Raw genomic sequence first — 20,694 nt, 5'->3', positions numbered from 1 at the left:
ACCTCCAAAAAGCAGCTCAGCTGTCGACGCACATGTCCTTTCTACCCTCTTACCACAGTTTAAATCATGAAATTCACCAGTGGGCTTTGAGTTTATCAACTATTACACTTTATAATCTTAACATTTCAAGTAATTTACAGGTATGTTTTATGAGTAATTATATAAACGTGCGAAGAAAGCAGCATCTCATTCTTGTATTAAAGAAAGAAAACGCTCTCCTGAAATCTAAACACTAAGACCAGATTATTTGCACCTATTTTTGAAATTGTTTAAATCAAATGTGACGAGTGTGAACCGTGATAAATATACGCGCGCAAAACTGAATACGTCCAGCCTCGGTGTTCAGCCTCACTCACTGTTTTCCTGGTTTTTTGAGCGTTTGAGCGCCCTGTTGCTGCCATCACTCACAGCGCGTTATTTTTTCATACCTGTATTGCGACAGGCTCCGCCCACCCACCGCTCCAATTGGCCAGGATTTTTTTTTCCCTGAACAAACAACAATATAATATAAAATTACAACTAATGTAAATAATGTTTAAAAAATAAGATTGGTCGAACCAGAAGCTGCTTTTAACTACATATAATACTGGGCTTCCTCGAGGAGAGGTTTAAAAATGGTTAAACAAAACACACCAACATCCAGAAAATCACTATTTATATATATGTATATATATATATATATATATATATATATGTATATATATATATATATATATATATATATATATATATATATATATATATATATGTATATATATATATGTATATATATATATATATATATATATATATATATATATATATATATATATATATATATAATTTTGGCTTTAACCAAAAACGCACATTAAACTTTCTATGTTTTTGTGCATTTTAGTTAAAAGTAACAAAAAATTGTGTGAAATTTTCAGTAATTTCCCCCATTTTTTTCACATTTAAGAAGTGCTTGAACAAAGTAAAAGAAATCGCCTTTAAATACAAAAAAAGTACGTTGGCACTTCAAATATAATGAGCAATAATGCAGAGCTCACATTCTTTTGTTATGCCAAAATTAATGTTGACATAATTCATTAATTACTAAACTATTGGAAATGAGCTAGTGGTGCTACTGCTGCAGTGGGCTACTGTACCAAAAACCACTCATCAAAAATCTATAATACAAGGTCTGCGAGGCAAACATCGCTGACAGTTTCGGAAAAGGTGGTGGCCACAAATGTTCCGGCTTCTAAACAGTGTGTTCCGGGACTTTGAACCACAAGCCAATCCTAGAGCAGAAATGGAAACAATAGTAGCCAATCACACAGCAGGAGGGACGGGACCTGCCTCAATACGGGTGGGAAAAGAAATAAAGCAGGTGAGTGATCGTCGTGACGTCACGTCGTGCCAGCCGGGTGGTGGTGAGCTGCTCCGTCAGCCGTGAGGGCGAAGCAGCTCCGTTACACTCTGTTCCTGTAGCTGAGGACTTCAGGCGTTCGGTCCGCGGCGGTGAACCGACCCTAGTGACTTACTGCAGGGCGGACTGTGAATGAACCTGCTGCTGAGTGATGGGTGGAGGAGGAGGAGGAGAAGTGGGCTGTTGCTGCTGCTGCTGCTGCCGCTTGGAGTGATCTGAGGAGGTCGTTTTCGTCTCAGGCGAGACGGTGAGGCAGCAAAGTTTGATCAGTATAATATCTGGGTAAGTTTGAGAGATGTATGTGTCTTTAATGTTGTTGTGAGGTTCCAGTGGTCAGGTGGAGGGTTCCAGATGGTCATCATCCACTCTTAGCTTGGGGCTAGGTGGTGTTTTTGGGGGGCTTTATCCTGTCCTGATGGCATGCTGGGCTCAGAAGATACTTCAGATGGAGAATAGTGTGACCTTGGAGGATGCATTGTGTTGCACTGGTGGTCACCTGTCTGAGAACCAGAGATAGGATAAAGAGTCAGTCACAAGCGAGAGCATGAACACTCCACAGTGTAAGTGCACTTTTTGCACATGTGTTAATGCTGTTTCACATTGACTACAACACCTCATGGCCCACACAGCACTGTATCTGAATAGTGCTGATGTTGTCTTGTTTACACTGTGTGTTTGTGTGAAATGTGTAATGAGGTGAATTCATTCATTCTGTGTGTATAATGTATTCTACATTATATAATGTAATGTATAATATGTGTAATGTATACATTATATTATGCATAATGTATAACGTGTTCTACAGCTACATTCATGCCCAGATCCCCAGATTTTGATCTTGGGGATCAATAAAGTACATCTGTCTGTCTGTCTGTCTGTCTGTCTGTCATTCTGCATGTGGCCTTTCTCCAGTCCAGTGAAGCCAGTGACAGGTTGTAGCTCATGCTTCATGATGGTGTTGGGTGTCAGTTTTTTCTGGTCCCTCATCATTTCCAGGAATGCACAATGATACTAGAATCATATTGATCTCAGTGAATAATTGTTTTAAAACACGTCTCGTCGTCTGACAGGTGTTTAGATATTTGATGCATTTACTGTAACCACGGAAGAGCAGAACGTTTTGTGCTACTGGGCTAAAATGTGTGCATTTTATTCATTTTTCTGCATTCGTGACCCCACAGAAAGTCAGTCGTATGGAAAATGCACTCGTGGTTAATTTGTATGTTTGTTGATTTTCTCCAAAAAATAAGTGAAAATAAGTTATCACAGCTTCAGCTGTACAGTTTAGTGCTGTTTATATGCTTAACATGTTGGGGTGAAAATAAAACCTAAAATGTGGCCTGTGCAAACATTAAGGCATGTTTTATGTTTCATGCTCTGTTTTAAATATGTTAAAGTCAATAACAGCAAATCAGTAGAAATTCTGCAGAAAAATGCTATATTTAAGTTTGTTCCGTGGAGAGGATATGTTAACTTATTTTCACTAGGAAATTTAATAAAACATGTAGATTGACTTAGGTACACATCTGTAAATGTTATATGTCTCTAATATGTTAATCCAGGTAGACATTGTATTATATACAGTACTGTGCGAAAGTTTTAGGCATCTAAGCAAATTTTTAAACAATTTAGCTCAGCAGTGAGTTTACCGCAAAATATACATTAGAATAAAGTCACATTGATAATTCAAATAAACATAAAAACAATAAAAAGTAACAAGAATTTCTTGGGTCCATATTTTTCCTTGGCACCTTCACAGCCACCACAGAGACTCTTTAATATCATCAATTACATAATGAGCACAATTTACTGAGCACTGATTGGTCAAACCAGGAGCTGCTTTTTAACTACATATAATACTGGACTTCCTCGAGGAGAGACTTGGAAATGGTTAAACAAACACACTGACATCCAGAAAATCACTATTTATAGTAATATATATATATATATATATATATATATATATATATATATATATATAATTATTAATTAATATTCTATAAATTTTGTTTATTCAAATATTAACACATTTCTTGGCAAATAAACACAAACTACACAAATAGATTTTGAAAATGTGTCATGGGTGCCTAAGAGTTTTGCACAGTACTGTAAATGTTTACGCATCAGGATCGAAAATCTGGTGCCGATACATAAAAAAGTGACAAATTTTATGATACTGACGCCAAAATATAAGACTTCAGCCCACGATTTCTGTATCAATGTGTTCCTAATTATTTGCTAAAGTTACAGTTCTTTAAACACAGTAAAACCATAAAATATTCAGATTTATAGAATTATGTTAAACTGCTATTAGAGTAACATTATTATTATTATTATTAGTAGTAGTAGTATTCATAAGGATATAATTGTGCATGCAGTTGAGCTGAAGTGTAATGAGCCTAGGATTGTAAATACTGCTCAATAATGCTTCTTGAAACCAAACCTTTAAGTCCACCTAAAATACAGTAATAACTTGCAGGTGTTTTTCTCTGTTTTCCTCAGAGATGGCGAGTGACCGTGTGGCCATCCTGACCGACGATGAGGAGGATCAGAAGAGGAGGTATGTCCTGGCTGAGCCATTTAATACCCTGTCTTTAGGGCAAGAAGCAAACAGTTCTCCACCTAGTCAAACACCGCCACCCGCCTCATCTGAATCACCGCCTGCCTCTCAGCAATCAGACTGCCTGGAGCGGACCTGCATGAGAATAGACAGCCGCCTCTTAATCTCCAAGGTGTTCTACTTCTTCTTCTATGCTGCCTATGGCTCCTTGCATCCCCTTCTGGCTGTTTACTATAAGCAGCTGGGCATGACCCCCAGCCAGAGCGGCCTGCTGGTTGGGATCCGCTACTTCATAGAGTTCTGTAGCGCCCCCTTCTGGGGAGTGGTAGCTGATCGCTTCAATAAGGGCAAGGCAGTGCTACTCTTCTCCGTGTTTTGCTGGGTGGTGTTCAACTGCGGCATTGGCTTCGTTAAGCCGGCAGCTATGACTTGTGTAGAAAAGGGACCAGATGCTGCTACGCCGGCAAACATGTCACAGTCTGGTTCCCCTGGAAACCACACCAGACACCGCAGACACTTGACTGGGGAATCATTCTCCCTGCCACTACTTCAGGACTACTCCGGGTTTTATAGTCCTCAAAATAGGTACAGAAGAAGTGATAACGTGAGCGTCTTGGATGTAAATGCTGCACAGAACTTTACCACAATACTGTCCACTGACCTGATGACAACAGCGTCCACCACATCCACCACAACAAAAACTACTTCCACCAAGTCAACCTCCTCTACTGCCAAGTCCAAAGAATACATCATCATTTACAGTAAAGACCAGGTGGAGACCATCTTCCTTGTGATCCTGTTGGTCATCATCATAGGAGAATTCTTCAGTGCTCCAGCTGTGACCATTGTAGACACAGTGACACTGCAGTACTTGGGGAAGCACCGTGATCGCTACGGCCTGCAGAGAATGTGGGGCTCTCTGGGTTGGGGCATAGCGATGCTGTCGGTGGGCATCTGGATCGACCACACGCACATCACCCTCATCATCCAGGGCGCTGGCTGTATCTTACCAGACTACAAGAACTACCAGATCGCCTTTATTGCCTTTGGGGTGCTGATGGCAATAGCCCTCATTGTTTCCACGCAGTTCCGCTTTGACGGCGGGGAATACCAGCCAGATCGTGAGGAGACTGTGGAGCAGGAGAAGGTGGACGAGGTGGAGATCCCACAGGTGATCCAGAATGTGTCTGAGTCTGGCTCAGAAGAGGTTCCGGGGTGCCCCGAGTCCAGCAGCCGGCCACCATTCCCCTATAAGGTATTGTTATTTAAGGGCGTGACTGCACTGATTTAGCACTAAATATGTGCTAAACATGCCAAAAATCTTCATTATTTTTATTGTCAGTGTTCTATTATTGTGTAAATAATTCTTCCAGTCACATATGAGTGTTATGTGTGTTTTTCAAGTTCAGCCGTAACAAAATAATCAAACTGAATCGAATTGTGGTGAAATTTGAGCTTTCATGATGCATGAAATTGTTTCCTGAAGAATTGTGAATGAAATCAAATCGTGAAGTCAGAAATGTACCAACTTGTGTTTTTCCATCTTTATTATAGTGGATTGAGCTTAGTTTGGCACTGTTATATATTGTATTGTAATATAGAGTATTTAATTGCATTTCCCAGTTCAATTGTACTATATCTATCTTATGAATACCATTTAGTAAACTCAGGCTCTGTCTGATGATGAGATGACACCGAAGTCTTTCTTGATTCTTGGTTAGGACCTGATCCGGCTGCTGTGCGGCGTCCGTTATGGCTCCGTGCTCTTCGTGGCCTGGTTCATGGGCTTCGGTTATGGCTTTGTCTTCACATTTCTCTACTGGCACCTGGAGGACCTGAAGGGGACCACTACACTCTTCGGGGTCTGTGCTGTGCTCAGCCACATCTCTGAGCTCACCGCCTACTTCATCAGCCACAAACTCATCGAGCTCGTCGGCCACATCAGGTATGAGCTGCTTGAGGAGCAGAGAAACCAGATGCACATGTGAGCGGAGTTCACACTGTGTAATAAAGGTACAATGTGGCAAAAATCTACACAGTTTCTCCTTTTCACCATTGTAATTGATCTGCCAAGACATTTAGCATTGTGCAAACTGCACGGCTTAATTTAAAGACTAGAACCAAGTTAAAAGCAAACAGTAACTTGAAAAATGTAACTACTGCCACATCTGTTGAAAACATGCTTCCCTGCATCAGTGCAGCAGCAGACAGAGTGGGATTGTTCAGTTTAATATACTAATACTAATTAATAATATTAATAATTAATTAATACTAATAATACTAAGATGGTAGTTTGAATGAATTTGGAGGAATAGTCCATATACCAGGTTTTAAATGATAGAAGAAATATTTAATCATGCGTAGAACCATTTATACATTCATATGGTTCTTTGACTTACAATAGTTCTACATATAACCATTACCTTTACCAAAGAACCCATGAAGAACAACTTTCTTTGAGATTGCAGCTCTGGTGTCTATTTTGTGATGAATACAGGTAGACTCAAGAGTTCTTTAGTGAAGAAAATGGTTCAATACAGAACCATGAGCACTCAAAGACAGTAGAAAGCCCTTTTTGGTGCTATATAGAAGCCTTTTTGAAAAAAGGTGCTATACATGCCATACATACGTTCATTATACAAAGAACCGTTTAATCATGCAAAGGGGTCTTTAAATGTTCATGTTTCTACGTAAAACCATTTTCTTTAAACTCCTCAAAGAACCATATGAATGTATAAATGGTACCGTTGGAGAACCATCTGTTTTGAGTGTGTAGAATCTTTGTGGCCTGTATGGTTTTGTTCTACAACCGTGGTAAGAGCTACAGTCATTCTGGTTTGGTTATATATGTTAGCTTATCGTCAGGACTGGTTGACACCACAGGGATTCCCGGTGGTTATTTGCGTAATGCATGCTGGGTACTGTAGCGAGAAAATATTACTGTACAAAAAAAACATTAAACTCTAGTTTTAGGCCGTAATGCCAGATTAAGTGTTTTCAAATAGACTTGCTGTTTGTGTGGTTTCTGACACTGTGTGACATACTGTTATCTATTTCATTTTTTTTAACGTTCTGTTATTCTTTTGTGATATTAAACCTTAACAACATAGTACAGTATAAACTAATATAAGACAACTCTTTGTTCGGTTTTCCTACACCCTAGATCCGTCCTTGTCTCTCTGCTCCACTCAAAGCAATACAATAAAACAGTAAAAATAAAAACAAGTACAAACACAAAAAAATACCTTGGTGAATAGAAAATAAAATTGACACATGTACATACCCGTACATACACAAACATATATACATTTGTACACATACACCTACATATACATACATACACCAACATATTCATACACCTGCATATACATACACACACGGTACCACACCATATTAATAATAATGTTAGTAATTACCTCCTTTATAGTATAATTGAAACACCATTTCTAGATCAGTTACGTTTCCATTATTATTATTATTATTTTTTTATTTTATTTTTTTTACCCCATTCCCTTTAAATAGTCACCCCATAGGAGCCTAAGCTAGTTCAGTCTCAACCCTCAAATTTATAGCCCTAAAACTAGGGCAGTAGCTGGAGTTCAGCATCGCATAGAAGTCATATGATGTATTATAAAGAAACAGGTCGAGGGTCTCCTCAATCAGATGTGTGTAAACCCTCAAAGTGTGTTATAAAAGATAACCAAGTGTCAAAAAACTTATCTTTTGAGCCTTTTATAGTGAACTTAATCTTTTCCATTTGAATGTGGGCCATAACTTCATTAATCCATCTGTTATGTGTGTGTGTGTGTGTGGGGGGGGGGGGGTTAGCCCCCTTCCAGTTAAAAGAATTAGGCATCTTGCTCTGTTTTCTATTTATGGCTAAAAACAGTAGAAGCGTCCAGCTTGCCTCTTTTTCTAGAGAACTGTGTGTTAGACAGTTTCAGAAACCACATACACAAGCAAGATTACTTAACAACTTGAAGCAGTTCGAGGAAAGGGTAGGATGATAAAAGCATACGGCTTGCACAATCCTAATTGGTGAGCTCCTTTTACTTGTGCACAGCATTAGCTTCTGCAGTGGAAAGCCAAAAAGTCTTCAGACACCACACATGTCCACCCTTTTTTTTGACTTGGAGTACATTAAGACAGTGCTGCATTTAGTGCGGCAGGTGGGGACGCTCCAACAGTGGGTCTTAATTTGGTTTAATCAGTACAGTCTGAGGGAGCAGAGTGTGGTATTAGATTTATAATCACCTTTTACTCTGTGAGGTGTAGCTCAAACGCAAAGTATGGCTTCCTGTTATTGGCTTGTACGTGGGTGCCTACACGTTTGCATTGGCCAGTGCAAGGAAGCTGCTCGAGTTGTGAGCAGTGGCATTTTTTTTTTCTGTTGTTCTTTTACAAAACACGAGAACAAAGAGCTGATAGGCAGATACCATTTTCAAAGTCATCGTCAGCTCACTGAGACTGTGCCACTCCATCCTTCCTCTTGCGAACCGTGTCTGCAGTTCAGAATGCATAAAAATCTATGAGCCCTGTGTGATGTATCCAACTCCAGGAATCCTCACTTGCATGTTAAGTCCTCGGTGTGCACTTGTTTTTGATCGGTTTCAGCCTTTGAGCTCAAAGGGCCTAAATCACGGAGAACTGAAATTTCCCCAGTTTTCAGAAAGTGCAAAAGTTTGATGCAGTGTTTTCAATGTTTGATGTGGTATATACAGTTATGCCCATAAGTATTTGGACAGCGATGTAATGTTTGTAATTTTGTCCCTGTACACCACCACCAAAGATTAGAAATGAAGCACTCAGCACTGATTGAAGTGAAGGCTTTCAGCTTTAATTCAAGGGGTTTAACAGAAATATTGCATTAACTGTTTATGAATTACAGCCATTTTTGATATAGTACATCCATTTGAACTCATAATTGGACGGTTGACTGATAAGCAGTTTCCTGTCCAGGTGTGGCCGGTTGCCTCATTATTTCATGACAAATTAAGGAGATAAAAGGCTTGGAGTTAATTCCATGTGTTGTGCATGCGTTGAGTAGCTGTTCCTGGGAACTCTCTCTATGTGGTCCAAAGAGGAGTCGATGCAAGAGAAGGGGGCCTTCATTAGACTAAAAAGACAAAACAAACCTATCAGAGAGACAGCAGAAACTTTAGGAATGGACAAATCAACAGTTTAGTACATTCTGTTCTGATAAAAGTTTCTTTGGACATATGGAACCAAGATTACCTTGTATCAGAACGATGAGAAGAAGAGTGGGGAGAAGGAAAGGAAGGGCTAATGATCTTTAGCGTACCACATTTATATGTCAAACCTGGTGGAGGCAGCTGGGCATGTATGGCTGCCAGTAGAACTGGGTCACCGGTGTTTACTGATGATATGACTGATGATAGGAGTAGCAGAATGAATTCTGGAGTTTGTGGAGCTACACTTCCTTCTCAGATTCAGTCAAGGGCTTTAGATATTGACCCAAAACGTGTAGTGAAGGTAGCCCAAGAGCTTCTTAAGGCAAAGAAACGTAATGTTCTTAAATGGCTGAGTCACTCGCCTGACCTCAACCCGGCTGAGCATGTTTCTCATTTACTGAAGACAAAACTGAAGGCAGAAAGACTCACAAACAAGCAGCAGCTGAAGGCAGGTTTTTGAACCAATGCTCAGAGGAAGGCGACTGCCAGATCTGCCATGACTAGAATCATGTTGGGTGATTGGGGGAAGATTGTGGGGAGTTGGGGCATCCTACCCACCCAGATAGCGAGGCCAATTGTGCTCTCTTAGCCTCCTGGCCACTGGATGATAGGGCCAACACTTAGACTGTTGCACCACTCGGAAGGCCACACTCCTTATAACTTGTGAAGGCGTGGGGCTGAACTGCTGCAGGCAGAAAGGGTGACATCACAGAAACAATGAATTCAAAACAGGCTGTTTTGCAGCTTAGTTTTCATGTGTTGTCTGTGTGGACTGGGTATTGAATGGTTCAGACTCCTTTATTTAAAAAAAAAGTGAGGGACATTCAGTTTCCCATGATGAGTTCTTTAACCTATTTTCACTTTTCACTCAGAAAATCAACAAAATATGTAATTTGGCCAGCAGTGTTAAACTTTTACATATCACACTTTGTGTTACATATGTCACCAGGTCTTCCCATCAAGGTACTCTTAAATATGGTTTAATGCTCAGCTGTGTTTCTGCCCGCAAAATCACAAGTGCTAGTATTGTGGTTTTCTGTGTTAAGGAGGCTTAAAGGTTTGTTTTATTCTACCTGCTGTACCTGCCCACTTGTTGACTTTAGCACTAAATCAGCACCGCTGGCAGTCTTTCCTTTACCAGCTGTTAAAAAAAGGGCACAGGCAAACAACGCCATGGCCAAACAGAGAGTGGGCAGGGAGCTCCAGGCACACTCTGAAACGTGCTCATCCTCCATCTGCTGCATGCTGTTTCACTAGTGAGTGTGTTTGCTAAAGCTTCCTGCCCTGCAGACAAAGTGGCAAATCACTGTGAGCAGGAAAGGTTCTACTTTTAGATTCTGTTAATTTTATTGACAAATCATTTTATGACACGTTTTAGAATTCATTTATTGTTGGGTTAAAGTAATGCTGGGCAGGATGATTTGATTGGTCTGCCTCCTCTTCAGCTGGTGGAGCAGAAACTACCAGCTCCCATAAATTCAGTAATGAATATGTGTGGAATAATATGTGTCTCGTTCAGTTGGACTGATTAGTGTAAAGAGGCCATAGTATTACCAGTGACAGGCCTTTGGATAACTGTTATTCTTCATTTAGTATAATCTCTTCAGCAGAATTGTTCTGGTGATGATTATTAGGGTTATTTTTAGACTTAAATTGCATTATGCATCATCTGGGTGATACTGTGTGGCAGTTGCTGTATATTCTGCTCTATAAACTGCACAGTAATATGACATTGGCTGTTTTTTAATTTACATGTTGTAATATTACCCTGTCAGTTTCTACATTCTGTCAGTGTAGCATTTCTAAGCTGGCCTTGAGCGCCGGTTTTCTGCTGTGAAGGTATAGGCTGATTTTAGCTTGGCTGTGGACACTTTCTTTGAGGTTCTTGCTCTCTTTAGTGGCCTAATTTCAGCTTTCAGTGTACTAAGGGAGCCCATGGGTCTGAGTAACTCTATCCTCCCATTAGCACGCCATGCTTTGTCCGTGCATTTAGCCATTGATCCAGTAGGCTTCCTGCTCTTGTGGATCAATTCAAAAGCTAACCAGCTGTGCTAAAAAAGCTGGTGACAGAGCCAAGGCCATGTGGAGAAGAAAGCCTTCATCCCCAATTTGCATGGATATCTCAGGCGCTTGTCACATCAGCGCTGTGTTTGCATGCTATAGCATTTGAGAGTCACAAGACCTTGTCGGCAAGGAGTAGGGACTTGGCTTTGTCATGATCTGTTTGAAGTGCTACAGAACGCTATGGTGCTTCTGATAACTTCATTACTGTCATCATCAGCCTCACATACTCCACACACAGAGTTAAATGGACTGTCTAATGTCTGTTGTACGCCAAGATGGCCACAACTTTTAGAATTTTTGTCAGTCACTTGCTGTCTGCCTGTCCTCAATTCTGTGGGTGTAATTTATCAGTTTTATTGGTTCACACACTGTATTATTTTATATGTATTATATGTACTGTACCAATGTACTGCTAATGGTAGTGTACTACTTTGTTATACTGTTTATTATGGAAGTATGCAGTTGTAGATGCAGCCAGTCTTTCATCCACGGCTCCTGGGGAGCAATTAGGTTAGGTGCCTTGCTCAAGGGCACTTCAGTCACGGATTGTCAGGTGAGGGGATCGAGGACTGAGGTCACAGGACTGGTTCCCTAACCTGCAACCCACGACTGCCCACTATCAAAGTATGAATTCTAACCTTTTCTGTTATATATATAATTGTATATATAGTATAATTGAGTATTATATTTGAGAAAACTTCAAACAGAAATGTACAAAACCTGTAAAACAGGGGGTGAAAACAGCAGCAGCGGTGATGGAACTCATGGAGTTAAAAGATGATATAATAACTCAAAAAGGCCAAATCTGCCCTGCAAAACAGGTTTTGATGGATGTGTTATAGACCCGGTGGATGCACTGGGGCTGTTAGGTCAGTCCTTTTACTGTCCGTCTCTCGGCCCCTCCCTAGGAGCGCATGACTCATTCTCTTACAGTGACAGAATGGAGCCTAACGTCATGATTGCCAAGCAGCACTGTGTCTAAACATGACAACACCTCTGTTAAAAGAAATGGGCTTGGCTTTCATTAGCTGCGCCCTGTGAAACATTATGTCCATTTTGTGTATTCTAGCATTGTCTTTTCAATGAGCTACAAAGGGTTGGGAGATGTTTTTGTGTTGTTCTAAGCGGGTTTTCATGTCTTTTGTCACTCAGTATTTTCTCTCCCACCCTGCAGAGTGCTGTATATCGGCCTGGCCTGCAACACTGCACGCTACCTGTACATTTCCTACCTGCAGAATGCTTGGATAGTTCTGCCCATGGAGGTCCTTCAAGGTGAGAGAAATGAGGCGTGCCTATGTTGACTTCTTAGCCAGGCAGTGTTTAAACTGGAGGCTTGACTAGAGCTTCAGGTTCAGCTGAATGCATGAATCAGCTTTTTGACTTCTCTCTCTTCTTTAATACCTAACGCCCTTTTATCTGTTGCAATAACAGTTCAGAATTGCATCTGACTGAGAATATGGATATGGAGCCTACTGCTACATTCTTAGTTAATGCTGAGCATTAACTAAGAAAGGACTCCTTTTCTTTAATTAATGTGATTTCTCAATGCTGTGATTTATTCTTGTTTATTCATGTTGGTATATAAATAACATAATCTAGCAAAAATTTAAAAACGTTTTATTTTGTGCTGGCATGTTACCAAGCAGCCATTTTTATTGAGTGTGTTTACATGCACTTAATAATCCGATAACTGCAGAAAATCTGATTTTGTCAGTAATTCGGTCAACATGTTTACATGCACTCGAATAATCAGATAACGGGGAAACTCCAGGTCTACATGAGTCAGTTAGTAACCAGATTTCTGCTTTACAACCAGCCTAAAAGCTCCCAGAAGACGTGATGGAAACGTAACGTAAAACTCAAACTTCATGCCACTTTTTTGAAACGCATCACACCACTTTACCTGAAAATATGAGCATACATCATCTAGAAGATGAAGAATATTTAAATCCTTAATTTTGTCAAGCATGTATTTGGTTTCAGTGTCGCTCCAAAAGTGTTTTGCTGCATCTCACAGCAACGCTGCCGGCTTATTTCTGGTACTGCCATTTGTTTTCGCACATGCGCAAACTGAGAAATCTGAAAGAAATCAGAGAAAGAGTGCCTACGCATTAGACAACGCAAGGATAGAGCAGTAGACGCAGACGCATGAATATCTTGTTCTAGAAGGCGTGTATATGGCTGGAGCAGGGCGGAGTTTGTACAGTTGAAAATCCAGTGAGAAAATTGAACCAGAAACAAAGAAATATGGGCGAAAGAAAAGTGTGGCAATGGCCATGTACAGAGCCAAGCAGACGACCACCACGAAGGCAATGGTTTTATTGGTTGACATGCCTCCACACCAGAGTCCATTGCGGCAAAAGTTGAAAGGGTTTGAACTTGTTTGACACTCAGTGCAGCGTCTTTTCATTGCATACATAGTTTCTAGTCGACAGAGCTGACGCAGCGTCCTAACTGAAACTCCTAAGAGCGTTGGACTGCGTTTCTGCCACTGCGTCAACTTCTAGTGTGTAGGTACCCTAAGAGTTTACATTCACTGAGAAATCTGATTACTGAGCTAAAATCCAGCTCTCTGCGTCAGATTTCTTAATCGGATTTCTAAGATAAGATAAGATAGACGTTTATTATCCCACTGGGGGAAATTTGATTTCTAGACCTCATCCCTAAGAAATCGGAGTGTGCTGTTTACATGACCATTTGAACAATCAGATATATGCGGAAATCAGATCATGATCGGATTATTGAGTTCATTTACATGCACTCATTGTTGCAAGCAAATCAATAGTACTCCTTTCCATAGCGGTGTGAATGTGTGCACACGCTCACAGTGCATCCAGCAATAAAGGCAGCATGAAGCTTCTTTTATACAGTGATATGTGACATGGCCATGCATGCAAACCCTAAAACCCCAAGCTAAGGCTTATTGTGCAGTAATTACATGGAAAATAATGCAAACAGACTGAGTTATTCCTAAGTTAGTTCAGTCCTTAGTTAGTTATTCCTTAGTTAGTCCTAAGTAAGGTCAGTTAAAGGACACAAAGTTAAAGTCACTAAATGTATCTCAGATGAGACGTTAGGGTAAGATAGGGTTCATATTCATTTACTGAATAGAAGGATGTTAGGACAATTAATCTTAGTCAAGCTGCACTAACATTCCTCCACAGTAGCCTTTCCTGTCCATCAGGCCTATACAGTATTAACCAAACCCTGATGAGCTTAGACAGGAGAAGCCAGTTTGGCTGCTTTTGCCTTTGTTGTTTTCTAAATATGTTGACTGTAAACTACCAGTTTTTTCTAGTTCTCACATCACCAGCCTGAAGGGGAGGCTGGGCTTGCTGGGCTTTTTAGTATCTGTTGGATGACCCAGATGAGATAGCGACCTCAAAAACTTTTCAGTTATACTTTCTGCCTCCACGCAAACCAAACCCTGTCGTTTTAAAACTGTTTTTAACTATTCTTTGCTCTCATATCAAAAACTAGCTTAGTTTTAGTTTTTAGTTCTTGAAACTATCTTGAAAATCACTTGAAGACACCAGCTTCCTTATACATTAAATATTTAATGATGAATGAGCCAGAGTTCCTAAAATCTTATAACACTGACCTATTAGAATTTAAATGTGTTTTTTCATGACAGTAACAAATTATTTTAATCTGAAAACTTAAATGAGCTCATAAATTTATTTTGCTTAGCAATTTATTGGTGCCTCTTGAGATGTTGGTTCTTTAATCAACATTTAAACAAAACTTTCCACATAAATTACCACCATTTCAAATATCAGGCTTGATGTTGACACACAGCACTGTAGTGTTAGTAATGCTGCTGATAATATGTCACAAAGTTAGCTTTGAAATGTTTGTTCTGAAGAAGTTCACGGTGATTATCAGTGATTACTGATTATATTGAGATTAGCCCCAAAGATTTTAAACTTTTCAGTAGGCAAGGTTTTCAGGTATAGCCAAACTCTCCAGCCCAAAGTTTACATAAAAGCTGCCCACCAGAAGCTGCGGCCTAATTTGGCAGGAAAACTGTGAACCTGGCAACGTAAGGCAAGGCAAGTTTATTTATATAGAATTTTTTTAGAAATTAGAACCATTTGCCAACTGTGTTTTGCACACTGTGGAATTAGACCTCCGCATTTAACCCATCCGTGCAGTGAAACACCCACATACACACTAGTGAACACACGCAGCCCTGTCCAGCACCTTTCTTACACAGCTGTCATTCAAAGTGCTTAAAATTGACAAAATACAGTCAGAAAATACAGATTTGTCACTAATGGGGCAGCTATACTAGGCACTCCATGGCCAGTAAAAAGCGTGTGATTCAACATGACCACATGTGTGCACTCTGCTCTGATCACCTGCATCCTTGAAAGGAAGCACTCCCATAGTAAACTTCACAAATGAAAGAAATTTAAAATGTTGATAATAGGAATATTAAGTGATGTCACATTAATCCAAATGGGATGGAAAAGTGGGATGGTCATTTTACAAGGGGGATTTTTTTTTCCCCCCACCTGTTCTTGGCTGGGAGGTTGGCATCCCCCCTCTCATCTGCCTACAAGTTGAGTCCTGCTTACACAGGTGCACTGTTGATCAGACATTGTTTATGGTAGTCTGTGCCAGCACTGCTGTGATACTAAGATGGCAGTGTTTGTGGTGCTGGTACAAGTGTAGCACATCGATTGTGTTGGGGTTTTATATACATCATTGTCACTGCTAGGTTGAGAGTGGTCCATCCAACAATATCCAGCCAAGAGTTCAGAAAATGACCACTGATGGAGGACTAGACCGTGTCTAACACAGACTGTGGATCTTCATCAGCACGGTGACTAGGGAGCATGTAAATAAAAAAAAAAAATATTCCCCAAACCATTTAAAACAGGAGTTGTCCTTTACATTGTGTGAATATTTGATAATGAAGGGACCGACAGAAACAGTCCAAAATACCATGATAACATAATGTTTCCTTCCTTCTATAAAGGTATTGTTTCAGATGAAGTTTTCTCATGACAGTGATGTTATGTAACCCGGTGATAAGGGCAGTACTGTGTCTTTCCTGACATTATTCTGTCTTGCAGGGCTGACGCACGCGTCTGTTTGGGCAGCATGTATTTCATACCTGAGTGCAGCGGTTCCTCCAGCTCTGCGGACCTCAGCGCAGGGCATCCTGCAGGGCCTGCACCTTGGCCTGGGGCGCGGCTGTGGCGCCATGGTGGGAGGAGTCTTTGTCAACTACTTTGGTATGGCCATGACAAAGGCAGAAAATGCAAACCCGAACCACACCTGTGTCTGTCACAGTCAGTATGAATGTAGAAGGTCACATGGCTCACGTCACTGTGAGATCATTCAGACCCTGTTAACAGACATTCGATACCACTGAAACCTTTACACTTATGTAAAAGTCCTGCAGATGACGTTCAGAGAAGAATTGCAGCATGTAATAATAAAAATAGAATACCTAAAAAAGTATGCATGAATACATTGACACACAGTTAACTATAGACTTATTGATAGATGGTCTTATGGACTTATACACTGTTTCTTTTCTTCCTGTGTTTCCTTTTGGTCTTGTATAGGAGCGGCTGAAACCTTCAGGGGTTTAGGAATGGCCTCTCTTATCATCCTACTCATCTTCGCCCTCATTCAGAGTCTTATTGGGGAGAATGGTGATAAACGTAAGTTTTCAGGGAATATTATTTTAAAAGAGAAAGCAGTAACACTTTATCTGGAGTGGTCCTTTATAGATGATTGATAAACTCTTAACAGATGATCAGTAACACATCAGCGACATATCAGTGAAGTAGCAGTAGTGAAGCGTCTGAATACACTGAAGTAAATATCTTGTAGATGAGCTGTTGGATATATTACTAATTTATTAAGGAGATGTGGGGTTAATATGCTACTTCCTTTACACACAACCTAACCTTGCCAACCTTACACAACACCTAACCCTCACCCTGGATTTTCTCCCCAATTTAGTCGTTTCTAACTCCACCCGCTAGTTAAGACTCCCCCAATCACACGATACTACCAATGCTAAGAGGTTGAAGGCAGCACAGGCTTCCTCCAAACCTGTGAAACCAGTCTCTGCTTCTTTTCGAACTGCCGCTCACACAACGTCACGGGACAGCCGAACGCGCTCGGAGGAACGTGCCAACCGCCAGATCTGTTACATCAGCTAACAGACGTCTGCGCTGAAAAGCATCGTGTTGAGTGATGGGGGGCCACCCACCCAGCGAGAGCGAGGCCAATTGTGCTTCTTGGACTCCCGGCTATGGACGGCTGTAGGATCACCAGGGATCGAACTTGCGGTTTCCTGATGATAGGGCCAACGCTTAGATGGTTGCGCCACTTGGGAGCCCCCTGAGTGGTCCTTTTTAAATGAAACAAAGTGTCACCCAACTTTCAATACAAAGCACTTAAGTACAGAAGCCCTAGATCATCTAAGATCACTTAACATTCAAGAAATCCTGTTACTTTTTATTGTGCTTATGTATTCTTGTATTTATTTTAAGTTACATAGTACATACAGAATCTGTTGATACCAAATGTAAATTGAAATTGTAATTTTATATGAAAGGTACAACTATAACAGTTATTTTTCTAATGGTTAAAAAATTCAATGTGAAAAGACGATTGCACAGTACAGTTATCATAACGCACAGTTTCACAGAATGCACACTGATCTAAATGACTCGTTTGTCCACACAGGGGATTCCATGTTGGCCGAAAACATTCCAGTGCCTTCCAGTCCGGTGCCAATCGCCACCATAGACTTGGTGCAGAACCCCACGGAATCGGCACCAAGGCTGGAGTGCAAAGCTCCTGCCAAGAAGAGCAAGGCTCAGGAAGAGCAGGAGGATGTGAATAAGCCGGCATGGGTGGTGTCCACTTCCCCTTGGGTCACCGTTGCCTTCGCCCTCTATCAGATCAGAGATAAGGTTGCCATGGCGAAGAACAACACCTCGACCCAAGAGACCCCACAGGTAGGCTGGTACCCACTGTAACGAGCAGCGCATCTGAGGCCATCCGTCACCATACATCAGACGTTTCTCTTAAAAAAGCTCTTAAAAACACTGTTTAATTTGTTCTTTCTCTTTTTTGCTTATTCTTTACTTTATTAACTGTTCTTTACTTATTAAGTGGCTGTCTCTTAAGGTTTTTGTGTTTGTTAACCAGTTTCAAGAATTGTGGGACTGACTTTTCAACCCTTTCTTTTCACATTCATGCTTTCTCTGTGCTCAGAAGAAAGGTGAGAAAACCTTGTTTTATGTTCTTTGGGTGTTTGTTCTCTAGTCTGTAACAGTGCAGCCTCCTTTACTATGTTGAGTAGCGCTGCATTGCTCTGTCTACACATTTCCTATTCTGATTTTCACCGTAGCACAAGTGAATATAACAGCTTATTGGAGCATTTCAATAACACTGTGTCTGTCTTACTGGCGAAAATAAACTCTAGATGCTATATTTGTTCCTCTCATGTCTTATCATGGAAACTCTTTGATAAAGTGTCTTGAAGTCTGGCCTCCTTCCCCTCTCATGTTCTGTTTGTTCTGTGCTTCATTTTCCTGCTCAAGCTTTTTTTGTTTCAAACTCCAACTTGTCTTGTAATTTTGGGACGAAGGAGAGCCAAGGAGCGACCAGCGTTCACCTCATTCCATCAGCTCAATATGCAACAAGCCAGGTTTATAGCAGAAGTGATCCTCATTTTAAACAGTAACATGCACTGTATTGTTTTTGTATTATTAAGTCCACTGATGTTGTAGATATAGTTGAGTAGAAATCGGTGTCAACTCCAGAGCAGCGAGACAGCCTTAGCACTAAATGTAGGTTACAAAACGGATCCATTAGTCAGCCACACAAGAGTCATAAGTGCATAATAATTATCAGCAGTTTATCAAAAGCCAAAAGCACCAGCACACAAATAATTCACAGCTTCTGCTCACAGAACTAGAAGCCTATCTAATAGTTCATTTCCATTGAACTATCCTCATTTACTCAGTCACTCAGAGTGGTGTCATGTGAAATGCTCTGTTCTAGAGAAACTCTTCAAGTCAGAATTGTTCACACTGCTGGTGATAGGAACTGAACGCCTCTTTGGAGTTCAATGCCTCTTCAAGCTTCCTCACAGAAAGTTATGTTAAATAGTTATTGATGCACTGCCTGATGCGTGAGACTTTGCTTTGTGATAGTTTTGAGAGATTTTGGCCTGTATTTTTCTCATTCATTCATGATTGGAGTGGTACATTATACTGTTATCAACATTGAAAATTCATAAGATATGTATGTTCACTGGTTTTGGATAGTAAACAGAATATCCGCATCATATTGTGACTCCTGGTTCTTATCACTGCCATTATAAGGAATCTGAGGCAGCAAGTTGCTGTAGAACGGTGTAGTAGTTATTCTTTGTTTTTAAATTGGTGTAATTCCCCTTTAAGTAGTTAAAGCCTGACTTTCTGATGTATCCTTTGCTTGTAGGAGAGCAGTAAGCAGGAGTCCACAGCGCCATCTGCTGGAGAGGCTCCATCCCAAGCCAGCGAGCCTCCCACTGCACCAGAGCAAGCCTCTGTAAATGAGGATCCCGATCAGCCAGCTTCTGATCAGAGTGATCAGAGGGCTTCACATCATACAGATGGTGGCGAATCAACAGAAGACCCAGAAGCTGTCCCTAAAAATGAGGAGGCTGTAGAAACCCCCAGTACTGAACCAGAAAAGCCTCTCCAACAGCTACCCCAAACAAATGAAGAGTGAACTCTCAAATTGAGGGTCAAATCTGTTTGTCCACAATGGAAATGGATCTAAATGTAAACACTGAGTACAGTACAAAAACATGAACTTTGGACCAAAGAACAGATGTCAGGAGTATTTATCTGTTGCAAGGGCTGCTTTATCCATTTATTCTGCCCTTTAAATATGCTTTGCACTGCCGCCTGTGGGTGTTTGTAGCATTGGTCCCTACTTTGCAGCCCTGTACTGACTGTATAAGTATCAAACCTCGTGGCAATGCTGGGAATGTATTCAAAGATGAAATGAAGTGATTAAGCTCAAAGCACACTGACCAAACAGACACAAAGACTGGAAAGGTGTCCTTAAGGATGAAAGAGAGCTTCTGTGTATGTACTGTGATCACATTTGTGCAGTCAAACTGTCCACATGCAGCTAAAATGTATCCTAGAAACACTTAAATAGAAACGTACCAAATTCTGGCAGTGACAATGTATAGCTTTTCATTGTAAGTGTAATTCAGCTAAAAGATTGACTGATGAGCTCAGTCTGTCCTTACAAGCCCAGCTGGGGTTTAAAACGTCATGTGTGTTATATACAAATACAGCACCTTAATTTATCTCCCAAAACAAGATGTTTACATGTAATGCAACGGTAATAATACACTTTGACATCTGAAATTACAATGCCATTTGTATTTATTAAATACAGAAAAAAATAAAAAAATAACTTGCTTTAAAATGAATCTTCTCATAAAA

General features: G+C 40.5%; 1 protein-coding gene across 5 annotated transcripts; it reads left to right on the top strand.

The window, feature by feature from the left end:
• Nucleotides 1–1,370: 1,370 nt before the first annotated feature.
• Nucleotides 1,371–20,677, top strand: mfsd6b (major facilitator superfamily domain containing 6b). Of its 5 annotated transcripts, none has more exons than XM_017713488.2 (9): nucleotides 1,371–1,675; nucleotides 3,896–5,208; nucleotides 5,675–5,898; nucleotides 12,384–12,481; nucleotides 16,291–16,452; nucleotides 16,789–16,887; nucleotides 17,924–18,198; nucleotides 18,461–18,464; nucleotides 19,691–19,834. In XM_017713488.2, the coding sequence occupies exons 2-9, from the start codon at nucleotides 3,898–3,900 to the stop codon at nucleotides 19,699–19,701; spliced, it is 2,184 nt and encodes a 727-aa protein (XP_017568977.1). In that variant the 5' UTR covers nucleotides 1,371–1,675; nucleotides 3,896–3,897; the 3' UTR covers nucleotides 19,702–19,834. The 5 variants fall into 5 exon arrangements, with proteins under 5 accessions (XP_017568977.1, XP_017568976.1, XP_017568975.1 ...); XM_017713487.2 differs by having other exon boundaries at nucleotides 18,458–18,464; XM_017713486.2 differs by lacking the exon at nucleotides 18,461–18,464 and having other exon boundaries at nucleotides 1,371–1,640; nucleotides 19,691–20,677.
• The last annotated feature ends 17 nt before the right edge of the window (nucleotides 20,678–20,694 follow it).

This window comes from Pygocentrus nattereri, chromosome 6 (genome assembly GCF_015220715.1).
Source record: "Pygocentrus nattereri isolate fPygNat1 chromosome 6, fPygNat1.pri, whole genome shotgun sequence".
Lineage (NCBI taxonomy): Eukaryota > Metazoa > Chordata > Actinopteri > Characiformes > Serrasalmidae > Pygocentrus > Pygocentrus nattereri.
The sequence above is the reverse complement of the archived record's forward strand: the minus strand, read 5'-3'. Positions and strand labels throughout refer to the sequence as shown.